Raw genomic sequence first — 14379 nt, forward strand, 5'->3', positions numbered from 1 at the left:
GTCAGTGTTTCTGGTTTAGTAAGTCACAAAAGTAAAAACATTTTCTTATTTATAATTCCTGCTGGAATTACACTGTGGAAACGATGGTTGTATATAATTGTTAAGACTGTTCAAGACTAGTTGATTACAGGATCAGACAATATGAGCATTAGGTTTTCCCCAATATAAGAACCTTTATTCAAATTAGAAGTGGACTTTAACAGACAGTGCTAGCCCTTGAAACAGGATTCTGTGTCCTCCACCCCACTGCTGCTGGTTTATGTCTCAGCCTTGTACACCAGAGTGCTGCGAGGAATGACCACATGCCAATGGGATAATTTCCTGATGGAGACACGATCAGAAAATATGAGAAAAGAAGAGCATCTCCCTGACTGAAAAACATTAAGATTAATGGCTGCTTTAGAAATAATCAATGTGAGAAGGTAAGCATGTTGTTTTGATTAGAGAGCCAGACCTAGGACAAACAGCAAGACGAGTAAGAGAGTGAAGAACACTGAAGAAGGAAAGGAGAAGAAATTTTTGGTTGTTACTGCAGAGGGCTTTTATTCTCATTAGTATTAGGGGTTGGTATTGTTTTCAGCTATGAAGGGTAATTTAGATTATGCTGATCTTATATCACTGAGACAAGGATCTGGACACATTCTGCAGAAGAGAAATGTGTGACTCATGGAAAGAGTAACTAGTGAAGAACTTGCTCAACTTGAACTCTTGCTTGTAGGGATTTTATTTACCCCTGGGGGAGGGTGAAGTTTTCCAGCTTGGCATAGAGCTAAACTACTTTACCAGTGAGACAGGACTTGAAGTCTCATTTGCTGAGAAGATAAGCTTTCATGATAAAGGCTAACATGTTCTGAAGATTACTGCACAGCCAGAGAGGAAAAAGAAGCTTTAAAGCATAGGGCTTTTAGCTGTGAACACCAGCCAATGAAGTATTCAACACATGTACCTAACTAGATGGTCACATTAATTATTTTTCATTCAATACACAAGACAAACCATCAAGCATTTATTTAGAGCAGGCACACTTAACAAAAAAGAAGAAGAAATTCTCCCTGCTTTGAGGATCCCTAGGAGCTCTTTCAACAATATGATACCCATATTCTCCTTCACTAAATGCTCCTTAGAGAATTCACTCAAAACTATTTTATGATTTTGATTTGTAATGTGAATAATAAGCTACCTGTCTGGTGACATCATTATGGGCACTTTAAAAAAATTAGCTGTGGAAATATTTGGAAAGAATTATATTCAAGAAAATTACTTGATAAAGAGGTTTGTTTAGTTTAAATGCAAATTCAGCCTCAGCTCATCTGTACAAAATAGTTTTTAAAGAAAGGAGAGCCCCCTACACTTCCTTGATGTGCTGATCAGAGCTCTTAATAAGTTAAGAAAACTCCCCAGTTTCTCCAGAACACGCCAGAATTTAATCCTCAGGCAGAGCCTGCTTGAAAAGTTGGAGATCACAGAGACAAGATGAGATTTGGATGCAGAGTCAAAAAAACCACTTTTAATAGGTGAGTTATAAATATGGATCCACTATTTTTTTCTTTACAAACTCTACATCAGATTGTGAGTGTAGCTTTTGTTGATATTGATATAAAAGTTGAAACTTCTTTTGTTAATATTTTGTTCGGCATAACTAACTATTTGTAAAAAGACTTTGTTCTACCTAAATGTATTGTCAAGTAACTGAGATCCTCTCTGCAATAAAAACGAATCCTAAATTCTTTCAGAGGGAAAAAGCCCACTTCATTTTAAGGCTAAGAAAGCTTAAGAAAAGGTAGTAGGTGTAAAAGTTCAATTTATTAGCCCTATCTTTGAGAAGACCTAAATCAATTAGTATAAATCTATTATAGTCTTTGAGAGATACATGATAATAGCTGACAAGAAAAGACTGAAGAACTGTACAATTTTAGCTTGGAAAAGTTGCTTTAAATGCTGAAACTGAAGATGAAAATGTCAGTACTTGATGAGTTGAACTGTGAAGAATCACAAGAGATTCCTGCAGACCCTGAAAATGTTATGTATTGTATCTTTCATGAAACTGGCAAACACTCAAAAGAACCACTGGTGTTTTTGCCAGTCAGTGCTAAGGACTTACATATGGTCTTCGTTCAGGTTTTCTTGACTGGAGAGGTTTTTCTCTCAATTTAAATTGTTGGCAGTCATAATTTCTGATTTTCATAATTGCAGTTCCTTTAAATCAACTCTGGAAATCATCAAACTTAAAGTCCTGGAGCAGAATCCTGATGTTTGTCAGCCTAGAACTCCACAGAAAATGAGGGATAACACAGGTTAGTTCAGCTTTGAAGGAATAAAGATACTACTTGATTTTAGGTCAGAGATGGACATTAATGTGCTTTGAACAGGAACAGACAAGAAGCTTCTGTGCAGAGGTAAATAATTCCTTTTGTCTTCAGATTACTTCTTTGCAGTTCAAGATTGTTTGTACAGTGATAGGTCAAAACTGTGGTCCATGAAAATGCTACACTTGTTTTAGAAGAAAGGGATAAGAATCTGCTTCCTTTTCTTTTTTCTTTTTTTTTTTTCCAGAAAAATTTAAACTTTAATATAAGCAAAACACTAGGATCCTGAATCTAGAGAATTTGAATTTTTTTATGTGCTGCTGGCTAAAAGTCGACACAAGCAAAATGAGAAAAAGAGGCTGCATGAGCTGAAACTTCATGCTACAAATGCCTGCTTTCCCGGATGATCCTGTTCTGGACAGATAATGGTTCTTCTCTTTACAGCCCACCTACATGTGACTCCAACGAGAATCTCACTCACAGGCAGGCTATTTAGCACATCCTTCAGAGGTTTTTTTGCTGCTAGAAATGCTGATGTGTAGAGCTGAAAGACTCTCTGCTTGCTGCTCGCGTGTGCTGCATGTGATCCTCATTGCCCTGCACATCTGTGTACTCCAACAATCCAGCCGGCAGATGTGCAGCTTTTGGACCCCGCCTGCTTTTGTGCGCTGGAGGCTGGCGGGGAGACACCAGCGAGCCTCTGCCGGGACATGGAGACAGCGCCGGGAGAAGGGAGGGATGGAGGGAGGGAGGCTCCGGCTGCCCCTCCGGTGGGCTCCGGTGGCAGCGCAGAGGAGCTGCGCTCCGTGACTCAGGCCGTGGATGTCTGCCAGCAGCGCGGAGCCGTGCCCGTGCCCGCCACGGACCACAAGCCCTCTGCTGTTTACATTCATCTGCTGCTGCTTCAGGCAAGCGTGGTAAATTGCGATGGCAGGTTTGAAACAATCTGACTGTTATAGAGGCTTATTTTAAGTGCAGCTGTTAAGGGAGGATAAAAAAATTATGATTTTAGTAATCATGCCTTTTTTTTTTCCTTAGGCTCAGGTGAACGCTGCAAAACTGACTATAATCTGAGATTCTAGTCAAGTAGTCATTCACATCACTTCGATCTAGCTAATTAGAGACCTCATCAGCTAAGTCTCTTTGCTCTAAGGCCAGACTGAATCTGTGTTTTCTGAATGCAGGTGCTGGGCTGTCTCCCTGCAGTACTATTACGTTACAACCTGCCTGGTGGCAAGATCAGTTCAGACTGTGCCTAGCATCACCTGTGAGTTCAGGTAGTCAGCTTTTTTCTGGGGTCTGCTCATACCTTCTGGCATATCTTAGCTCTCCAAGTAAATCCCCTTCTCAACTATAGCCTACACAAGGAAGTCTTCTACATTATTACCCTGCAGGCTTGCTTTCTTGAAACTGGTTTCTGACCCACCCAAAATGGGCAGCAGCTGTGCCTGTTTCCACCTGAGGCTGCTTGTTAGGCATGATGCCACACCTCATCACAGATGCAAATGGTAACTGAGGGTGGAGGGGACCCTCAAAGCTCACATCAGGGTCAGTGTTCAGGCATTCTGATGCAAAACACAGACACGCTACAGACTGGCATTAAAGATCTCTGCAGACGTGTTTTGCTCTTGGAGGAAAAGTGATGGAAATGAAAGCTCAGCATTTTTTATTCCCAACTCTAAAAAATGGGGGGGGGGAAAAAAGCTTGTAATTTTCATTCATTCACCTTCCAGCACAAACCTTGAAAGAGCAGCAGACAGAGAACCTATACACACACTCCCAACCTCTAACATTGGTGTGCTGGGAGCTGCTCCAAGTGCATCATTAGAAGTAGTATTCTGCCTTTTTTTAAATTCAGAGAGCCAGGATCTGCTGCTCTGTGTGCCCAGCTGGTCTTTAAAGAGTTGCTTACCCTGACAGTCAAGCTCAGGTGCTAAGCAGGACTGGGTTCCTGTGTCTGTGACATGCAAAGCAAGGTTAAACTGGACAGTAGATACCCAAGCTGTCCACCCAACTTCATCCCAGGCTGTGAGAGGGGGAGACCAAACACAGACAAGGCTGTGAGAACGTTACCTTTCAGGTTATTCAGCAGCTGCTGCAGGAGTAATCATGGTTGGTGTTCCCATAAGCCATGGCTCCTCTTTCCATGGTTTCATACTACTTCTGTCTGTTTCACTTCCACTGATTTGCTGGTCTGCCTAGCTTATGTACAATTATGAAAACTTTAAGACATTCTTCAATGCTAATTGAAGTCAGAAGCAGCTTTATTTTATACAGACTCTTTTCCTTCAGCTTTCATAAGTCTGAGCAGCACACAGTGCAACACTGAAAAATCAGGGTCCACAGCTGAAGTTTATTTTTGTAGAGGTTAGTATTCTTGGCATACAACACAAGCACGCTGTGAGAGTTTTCAAATATTAGTTATAATATTTACTTCGCTTTTGTGAATAATATGTTAGTTTAAACATGTCTTCTCCTAAGGTAAAGTGAAATAATTGTATGTATTTTCCTGTTTTTGTGGTCCTTTCCACCTAATTTGCTCTGCAATTTATTTATTTTCAACGTACAATGGGATTGTACAAAGAAACAAACAATTGTAAGGAATAGCGTGATAAAGAAGTTCTATAGATGTTTTAATTGTTTTGTAGACAAGATATATTTATTTCCTTGAGGGGAAGAATAATTGCAGCAGCAGAGAGCGGAGATGTTAATATCTTGAAAAAATCTTGTATTTTTGAATCAGTTATTTTCTGTATGTGAGGATGACTGTGAAACTGCCAAATATTCAAGAAGGGATTTCTGCTAGTTTGGTAAAATGGAATTCAAGACTATACAAATCCACACAACTTCTTTTACTACAGCTATTGTCAGTAAGTTATAAAGAAGCCTACTCCTACTAGCCTTAAGGGTGTATTTTGCTGGATATGGTGATGGTCAGTGGTGACAGACTGGCATCAGACTTTTGCAAAACAGATCCAACTTTCAATATGACTTAATGCAAGAAAAAAAAAAAGTCCTTATTGCAATGTCTTTTGGTAGTAGTCAGAGTGGGAATGATGAGCCCTACCTCCACTATCATTGTTTTGATTTTTTTTCCCATCCAGACTTGTGGCTCTGGAATATCTGCATACTAAACTGTCTGCTTCAGAAACTGAGTGCCACACAGGATCTGTACTGCTCCAAGATGTGAACTCATATCATGAACCCAGCTCATCATAAAAATTCCTTGGACTCTGGAAAACTAATCTTCTTCAGGACCACGTGACTCCAGTCAGAAGATCCGGCAGGATTTATGGCCTGGGATATGTGTAGGGTGCCTCATGCAGCACAGCCTGACTGCAGTGGCAGTGGCACAGTGGCCTTGGGAGATGATGAGTTCTTTCAGAGAAGGTGCTTGGGAAGGCACATTCATGCATCTTGGATTCAGCAAATCCAAGCAGGGGGAGGCAGAACGCTGGTTACCCGAGGTAAGGTAGTGTGAGTCTGGAATTATTGGGATGTGCCAGGTATGGTCATTAGAGTTCTCCAAATCACAAGGAAAGCCACCAGTAATGAATGGGTACAGCAAAGCTCAGCTACTTCCTTCCAAAGCCTCACACATCCATCCAGGCCTAGTCTGACTGTCCAAGATCCTTGGATGCGAGTGTAAATGCCTACAAAGAGTGAACAGGACTTGTCCTTTTTTGAAACATTATTCATGATATTTGTACTGTGGTATCACTCAGGAACAGCTGAGGCCGCAGGATATTAGTACAAACTGTAGAGTAATTGCAGTTTCTGCCTGAAGGAACAAACAACAATCAGGGTTGGAAGGTACAGTTCTGTTTGAAAAATAGCATGTAGAAATGATACATCTACATGGTCTTACTCTGCAAGTCACGTATGTATTCAGAGTCACGTGTGCTATATACTTTAGTAACATAATAAACACCAATTACTTCTTTTTCCTACTCTGATGACAGATAGACGAAGCCGTTTTCTTTTGTTCAAAAGAAATACTCTCCACATTAGAGTCATGTTACCTGTACAGAGCTATGGCTAAAGGTGTAATTTAGACTGCAAAATACAGGATTTTTTCAGATAATTGTATAGTACAGAAAAGAGCAAATACAGGTCTCCAGCTGATTCTCAGTTTACAAGAAATTACAGACTGCTTTTCCTCCTTTAGCTCAAAAGAAGTTTGAAGTAATATATAACTGAAGCTAATGGAGCTACAGTACTGTAAAACTTTTCTTAAATAGCCAAAATTGAGGTTAAATACAGCATTCATCCTTGTCAAACTCTAATATTAAATGTGAGCTCCCAACCCAGTTTTTCTTACAAGCCAAGACATGCTGCCTGGTGGATGTACAAGATCAGCAGAGCCATTTAGTGACCCCGTAGCTGGACACATCAGGGATTGCTGATCTTTAACTTGCTGCCTGGCTAATGTGGACATGGAGTCACAGGGAGATGCAGTGACACTGTGACGACGCTTATTGCTGGCTCAGCAATCACCTGTGCTCAGATGACTTCACCCTCAGTATAACTGCATATCCTCACTGCAGCATCCTGCAAAGGTCCCTGCATTGCCCTGCAAGCCTATGCACCAAACACATCCTCCGTGAGACACAGGGCAACAGCTGCTTGAGGAAAAGAATGGTGGAGGTCTGAGTGCTGCCAGCTTTGACAGCTCAAAACAATTGTCCTTCCTCATTCAACTCATGGGATTGACCCAAAGTCACGAGAGTTGAGCAAAAACATATACGGCAGTTTAGTTCTTCCTTTACTTTTGGTTTGAGTAATGCTGTTTTGGTTCTTCTTGTAGATACTCACACTCTCAAACTGGCTTCTCCCCTGTCTTTTAAGCCTTTAAACGTTGAAGCAGTCCTGCCACCTCATCATCTCTCCTGCAGGAGATGTCCCAGTCTTCCAGCCAGTTCTGCCCTTCTCAGCCTCACCCTTACAGCAGAGCATCCCAAGGTCTGCCCCTCTGGTGGGTGGTGTACAGATTAAGGAACTTTATGTTTCCTTATGTCCACCCTTTAGTCACAACCACAGGGGACAAGAATAGAAACAGTGCAAACTGCTTTCCCAACTCTTCTTCAAAAGAGGTCTGTGCCTGAAAGATGGTGTGAGATACTAATTTCTGTTTGTCACTGCTAACTCAGGTCAGTGTCTTTTCCACAGGAGCTGGGGAGGCAGCCAGAGCAGGTTTCCCACAAGCAGTGACACCATTTACTAAAAAATCCTCAGAACTTTAGTAGTCACCTTGCTTGATTTTAAAAGGCCAGCATCTGGCTGTTTCGTGCAGGATGAACTTTTTGTCCTTTGGAAGCAGAACTTCTATACATGAAGAAATTTTGAGCTTAGATTTAGTCTGTGGCAGTGGTCCACTAAAGTCTTCTTTTACGTATTAAAACTTGTGTGGCCAACCTGATGTGTTACTGCAGCCAAACCTGGTCCCTAGCATACAAGACCTTGTGGAGAAGGAGGGGGAGGGAGGGAAGAAGCAAAACCAGACAGACAAATGGAAAAGTGTGGATTTCCTTGCTAGAGAAAAAAAAAAGAACATTGAAAATCAGATCTGCCATGTAAATTTGTGAGGAGTGCTTGACCTCTAGCAATTAATTTCAGATAACACTAAATATTTTTTCAAGAATGTTTTTATACCTCAGTGATTCTATGCAAGGCATCCACCTTTGTGGATATATTTCCCTTGAGGTTCCTTACCATTTGCTGTACAGTAGCCAGTAATACACTACATTTGCCCCCTGTTTGACATGACTTAAACCTCACATTTCTTAAAAGCAACTGGCTTCTGCTGTGGAATGATGCAGTTTTTGCCCTCTGTTCAACAAACCCAGCCACACACGGAGCTGTGATCTCATTCTGGAAAACTTCTGAAGGACAGCGGCCTTGTGCAGAGCAACAATCCTGAGTACCACGTCAGTTTCTCTCCACTTACTCAGTCCTCTCCTCCCCACGCTGCTTTCAAGGTGTTTCTCTGTTCCCTAAATACTGTAAAAACATTTAGCATAGTTAGGATTCACAGTAATTAGCCTTCAGAAGGCTGAACAGTTCCCTTGCTGGGAATGTCTTCCAAGTTAAAAAGACAATAGATGTGCATGTTTGCTACGAGAAGAGGCAGTGGTCTCACTGTTCACTTTCCAGTTAACTTCAAACTGGGGATCTGAAACTTTTAGGCTTTATCTCCATTTTTCTCTGAAGCATCACAGAGTTTCATTCTCATTTCACCCACTGTGGATTTAGAATACCTAAACACTCGTGGCATTTTCTTTTCAAACACTAGGTTTTAATTCAGACCACTCGAGGCACAGGAGCAGAAGCCTTTAACATTGATGTGCATCCCATACACTGTGACTACAGCAAGCTCCAAACTCTCATCTATTTAAAACATCTATTTATTTTTGAGCAGTTTAAAATAGATGAGAACTAAGGAGGAAGGGACCGTTGTGCTTCTAACACTGGCATTTGCCTAGAATCGAGTCAATTTAAAAGCCTCCTGCTCCCCTTGCCGGCTATGGAGCTGTGCCAAGAGCATTTAAGAGCAAAATCTCGTCAGTTTGGAGCCGGGGTCAGTGTCCTTAAAGCTTTGGAAAAGAGCAGAGGAGAACCCTGGGAGGAGGACCTGAATTCCAAGCTATTGGATTTGCAAACTGATTCTCCACAAAGTTTCTTGGAAAGAACTCAGACACATCAACTTCTGAGTATTTTAAAAGATGTAACCTTCGGGTTATTTTGTGAACTTTGTTTGTTTACAGTGCTAAAGGGTGAGATTGGTTAAGACACACTGGGGAAAGACGTGGGCAGTTTTGCTTATGCGTTAATTACGAGTGTACAATTGCGGTTTGTATTTCATTCTTTACTAATACATAAGTAAATATGCTTTACATACGCTTTATAATACATATGCTTTACGAACATAAAGAAAAACAAGGAAAAATATGGTCCCACCTAATCCTGCTAGGAGCAACCTCTGGCTCTCATCAGGCCGAGACGAAGGAATGTGCTTACCTTTAACGTGTGTAAGGGCTTTCATGGAGTCCCCACCTACAGAGCGAAGCACGTATATTACGCTTTTGGGGCTTTAAAGCCTCACCTCCATTGAAACGCAACACAAGGGTTCAGCTGCTGCCGAAGTACAGGTACGCTGCCCCAGCAGCTCGGGCAGCTCTGCGGGCCGGGTCCCGGGCAGACGGCAAGTCGGAGCCCCCAGGTTCAAACAGGTATTCCCGAGGCTCGCTTAGCTGCGCGGGCTCCGGAGCCGGGACCCCGCCGTCACCGGGACCCCGCGGTCACCTGGCCCCGGCCGGGCCCCCTCCCGCCCCTCCCGGGAGCGCCCCTGACGTCACGGCGGCCCCAGATTGGCTGCGCGGGGCCGGCACCGGGGCAGGGGCTCCCTCCGCCCGCCCGCCCCCTCCCCTCCGCACACGCTCACTCGCCGAGAAACTCTTTTAAAGAGGGGCTTCGGAGCAGCCCGCGCCGGCTCGGGGGCCGTTTCTTGCACACGCACGCAGACCCCTGGCAGCTCCGGCAACCGAGACATCTGCTCTCCATTGCGACCACCCCCCTGCAGCAAACACCCTTCCCCTGCTGCTCCTCCTCTCTTCCCGCGCCGGCTCGCAGCTCGGCTCGCACCCGCCGCTTCCTTTCTTCCAACGATGTTTTCCTGCTCCACGGGGCGAAGTGTTTGCTGAACTTTCCGAACAGTTTTGGGGGGCGGGCGGGAGGATCCTAAGGCTTTTTTCCTTCTCCGTCCGCCCGGAGCAGGTTGGGGGGCGGCGAGCGGAGGAGGGATCCGCGCCCCGGGCGCAGGTCGCACACACACGCGTCCTTTGGCGGAGAGGAAACCCTCGCACCAGGGCTCCGCGAAGTTCGCCGGCTGCAGGGGCTCCCGCTGTGGAAATGGGTCGGATCAGATGGGGCTTCCTCCTCCTCCTCTTCGCCGCCTGTGCACTTTTGTCACGAGGGCTCGCAGCCTCCGAAAAGGGCAGGCTAAGGAGGATCACGTACGTCCTGCAGCCCGGCCGGGGGGGCTCCTCTGGCAGCCGGCAGCAGCGCCCGACCCTCCTCGGGGGGGAGCAGCAGCAGCAGCGCACGTTCAATGTGCAGCTGAACGCTCGCTACGGCCCCCTGGAGCGGACCCGGCGGATGAGCAAGCCGGGCAGCGCCGCCGTCCAGCTCCGCCTGGGCCCCGCCGGCCAGGGCCACCCCAACTCCGCCGCTCACGCCTCCTCCTTCGCCAAGCCGGCCCGCTTCAGCCCGCGGCTGAAGGCGCCGCCGGGCCCCCACGGCAACAGCAGCGCCGCCCTGCCCCTCCGCCAGAAGCACCAGCTGCCGCCGCTGCCGGGGTAAGGCCCCTCCCGTCCCGCACGGCCCCCGCTCCGCCACCGCAGCCCCCGACCGCCGCCAGCATCTCCGTCGCGGCCGCTGTCGCCCCCTCGGGAGAGGGGGAGAGAGCGGGGGGGTTTGTCCAGGGCTCCGGGGGCACCGCGGTGTTACCTGCCCGGTCCCGGTGCCCGGCACGCCCGCCGCGGGCGCCGAGCATCCTCGGCACACGAGGCCGGGCGCGGCGCCAGCTCCCCCGTCCCGGGAGTGCGCGGCGGGCCCCGGGCATGAGGGAGGCGTCGAGTTTAACCGGGAGGTTTAATTCTTCCCGCCTTTTGTCTCCCCGGCCGGCTCGGGATGGGGAGCGGGGGTGCCCTGCCGGACACTGGTCCTTGTTTGCTGTTCCCGCAGGGTCAATGTGTGCGGGGGACAGTGCTGCCACGGCTGGAGCAAGGCCACGGGCTCCCAGCGCTGCATCAAACGTGAGTAGCTGTGCGGTCGGGGAGGGGCGAGGTGTGGGGTGGGACCCGAGGGGACCGCGCTGGCACCTGGCGAGGTGGTGGATGCTGGGATCATCTGTGGGCAAAGAGGTGCTGGCTGAGCTACAGAACCCACGGGGCAAATGTAACACTCTTTCCGTCCTTAAATCCCTCCTTCCTAACCTTCACCTTTGTTAAAGGATGACTAGTGGGTGTCTCCTGCATTTATTCTTAGCACGGGTAGTGACATTTTTGGCGAGAGCTTTGTGGAGGCTTTGTGCGTGTAAGCATCCCCTCCCCATCAGTTCTTGGTTTTTAGGAGTTTTTAGAATGGGGGGCTTTAACAGCGTAAAGAATCTACCAGAGGAGCACAGGTGGGGAGCAAGGAATCACCAGCTACTTCCACTGTCCCTTCATCCACGTGAATGATCCTGAGCTTACCACATGGAATTTTTGAAGCACTGTACAACATGAAAAAAGTGGGTTTGGTGAAGGTCCTGTAGGATGATGTACCTTTGCTGGGGTAACTAGAAACACAAAATAAGTGCGTAAAATAACACTGATAGAGTCAATCCTGCTATGCTCTGGTTGTTCTTTCTAATGGGAAAGCAGAACTGCTGCTACTTTAGGCAATATGCAGAAATATTGCAAATGGCTAAACTGGAGTGATGTCACGAGGTCAGGAAAGACTGGAATGGCATTTGTCTTCAGGAAACTCTTGTAAGTATCAGTGAGATTGGGCAGATCTGGGAATATTGCTCTAGTTCAGCAGGACAGATTACTGTCCTCGAGAGAGTTGGAGTAAGCAATGCTTTTAAGACTTTTTTTTTTTTTTTTTTTTTTTTGTCTAGTGGCTTTTGTCCCTGTGTGAGATTTTTCACAATAGAGAGCAATCACTTTTGTAATCCTGCTAAGGTCAAGTACCTTTGACCTGCATGGACCTGTTGCTAAGAAGCAAAGACTTTATGATAGTAGTTAAAGACAAAACTTCACAATTTCCCTACTAATTTAGACATGCATTTAAGATATTCTTCTACATTAACATTTTCAAATGCAAGCTGCTGTGTTAGGTTAGTCACGTTTTGCTTAACACCTTACAAGTACTAGAATATTTTCCTTCAGCTTACAGTGATATTTTGAGGCTAACTGCAGAGCTTAATTAACACCTACCTTAGCCTAAAGACTAATCAAAATGGAAAAAAAACTCAGTAATTTCAGAACATTAAGTGAAAAATGTATTTTAACTGTCCTATTGTCAACCAATTTTATTTTCACTATTTTGAACAAAACCCAAACATTGTTTTGTGTTTGTTTTTTTTAAATGCCTTTTCTCTGTCTTCTAGTAACTTTCATTTCAAGGCAACTTTTTTGTTTGTAAATTAAGTCATTTTGCCCTTTATGTTTTGTCTTTTTCACTTCTCTGGTTATCATTAATTTTTTTCATTTTGATTTCCTTTTATGTTTAGAGTCTTCAGTAAGGACTAAGTCAGACAACTGGATTTTTATGGGATAGCTGTGTAGAATTCAATTTGAATCCATTAATTATTTGGTTAGCTCATACAGTTACTGGAGGAACGGAGTAGCAGAGACAGAGTTAAAAGAAAGATGGGGGGATTTTCTCATTTTGTACCTGTGATATTAGGCTGTCCTTAGCACTAAATACTTTTATTCTCTGCTCTGATGCTACTGGAGTTCCTCCTAGCAGTGGTATAATACACTTGGCTTGGATTTTCTCAGTTTCACCCCTCTCTTGGCAGGCCAGGGGAAGCACTGAATGTACTGAAGTTGTCTGTTTTGTAACTTAGGCAAACCATGAGATAGCTTTGACTTGATTCAGCTATGGAAGATTAGTCTCCCAGTCATAAAAGCCAGATATCACCTTTTCTGGAAGCTCCTGATGTTCCTTTCAGAAGAAAAGAAAATCTGTAACTGACCAACAGTTAACCCCTTTGTTTCCTGTAAAATTGAGTGAGTTTTTAAAATTCAGATAGCAGGCTCTGTTGGTTTTGAGTGGCTTATTGCAGCAGTGGATTAACTGTGCCACAGATGCTGGCACACCTGAGCTGACTTGATGCAAAATCAGTTTGATTCTGTCAGGATTTATTAGTTCAGGCTCAGTATCACTTTAATAAGCTATTTAGTCTCTAGGGCCAGATTTTACTCTTTTGCATGGTGCAAAGCCTGAGTTAATAAACCCCAGACCCATACTGGCTCTTTCCAGAGCCAACTTCCATTTGTCTGCATCGTGCTTCCAGAACCAGAGTGCTGAGAGCCAGCTCTGATCAGCGAGGTTTATTAGCTCAGGTGTAATCCCAGGCTGGAACAAGCAGCATGTGTTTCTGCTCTGCTGCACCTGTGTGAATAAGCCTGCCTGGAACCTCAGAAAGAGGGGGTGAAGGGCAGAGGTCTGGTCTTGCAGTCAGGCTCCCTTCCCTTCCTTTGGCAGTTTGCTAGCCCTGCTTTCTCACGTGTGAGGCTGTGGCTGCCATTCCCTTGGGTGAACTTTAGTCCAGGCAGGTGGCAGTCTGGCTGGGAGCAGTGGCAGCCACATCCCTTTTCCCTCAGTAGCAGCGACAGGGGGTGTTTGTAATGTTTCTGTGCAGGTTAGAGGACAGCATCCATACAGAGGAGGCAAGGGAGCTTTGAAAGTCCTTTTATTTAAATTTTAGTCTGAAGCTGAACTGCTTGTTGTGTTTACATTTGTTCGTGTTCTCTTGGAAGCCTGACAGTTCTCAGAAGGTGAGCTTCTGTCTTTCTGTAAACTGTATGAGAGTGCCTATCCTATCCAATTCAGGCATGTAGGGTTTTCCCCACGCTGTCCCTAATATTTCAGCTTTACATTGGAAAGTTTTAAGAACTTTTTTCAAACTTAGAGTGACTTAAATTATGAAGAGCTGCATCATTCTAATTAAAAAGATGAAATGATAACACACGGTGTTAGAAGTATTCAGAGTTGTTTTATGCTGGGCATATGATACCTAACAATCAAAACCAACCTTTCAGAACATCCACGTTTGGTAAAGACAAAGGTGGGAAAAATTGAACCACAACAGTAAACATCTTGCAAAGTTAGAAGCACGTGAAAGGGTTTAGGACAAGAATTATCTTCCAGTCATAGTTATCATAGGTTATAATCTGTGCAAGTGCAGTAATGAGATACCACCAAGGCTTGAGACACCATGTTTTGTTAGTACTTGTTGCATAACAGAGCTTTATAGAAACAGTAATTAGCTCTGTAACATGTCTGTAAGGCAAATAAAGCT

General features: G+C 44.9%; 1 protein-coding gene across 7 annotated transcripts in view; it reads left to right on the forward strand.

The window, feature by feature from the left end:
* The first annotated feature begins 10199 nt into the window (after window positions 1–10199).
* LTBP1 (latent transforming growth factor beta binding protein 1) overlaps window positions 10200–14379 on the forward strand; it is a 182769-nt gene continuing 178589 nt past the window's right edge. For 5 of the 7 annotated variants that reach the window (XM_014876282.2, XM_014876309.2, XM_088161380.1 and 2 more), the window contains exon 1: window positions 11049–11119. Coding sequence is in view for 2 of the 7 variants with exons in the window: in XM_014876273.2 (XP_014731759.2) it covers window positions 10215–10660; window positions 11049–11119 (517 nt within the window). In the remaining 5 variants the exon portion in view is untranslated. Of the gene's footprint in view, window positions 10661–11048; window positions 11120–14379 lie in introns of those variants that run through there. The other 2 variants (XM_014876273.2, XM_014876299.2) reach the window with 1 other exon arrangement.

Source organism: Sturnus vulgaris, chromosome 3 (assembly GCF_052056855.1).
Source record: "Sturnus vulgaris isolate bStuVul1 chromosome 3, bStuVul1.hap1, whole genome shotgun sequence".
Lineage (NCBI taxonomy): Eukaryota > Metazoa > Chordata > Aves > Passeriformes > Sturnidae > Sturnus > Sturnus vulgaris.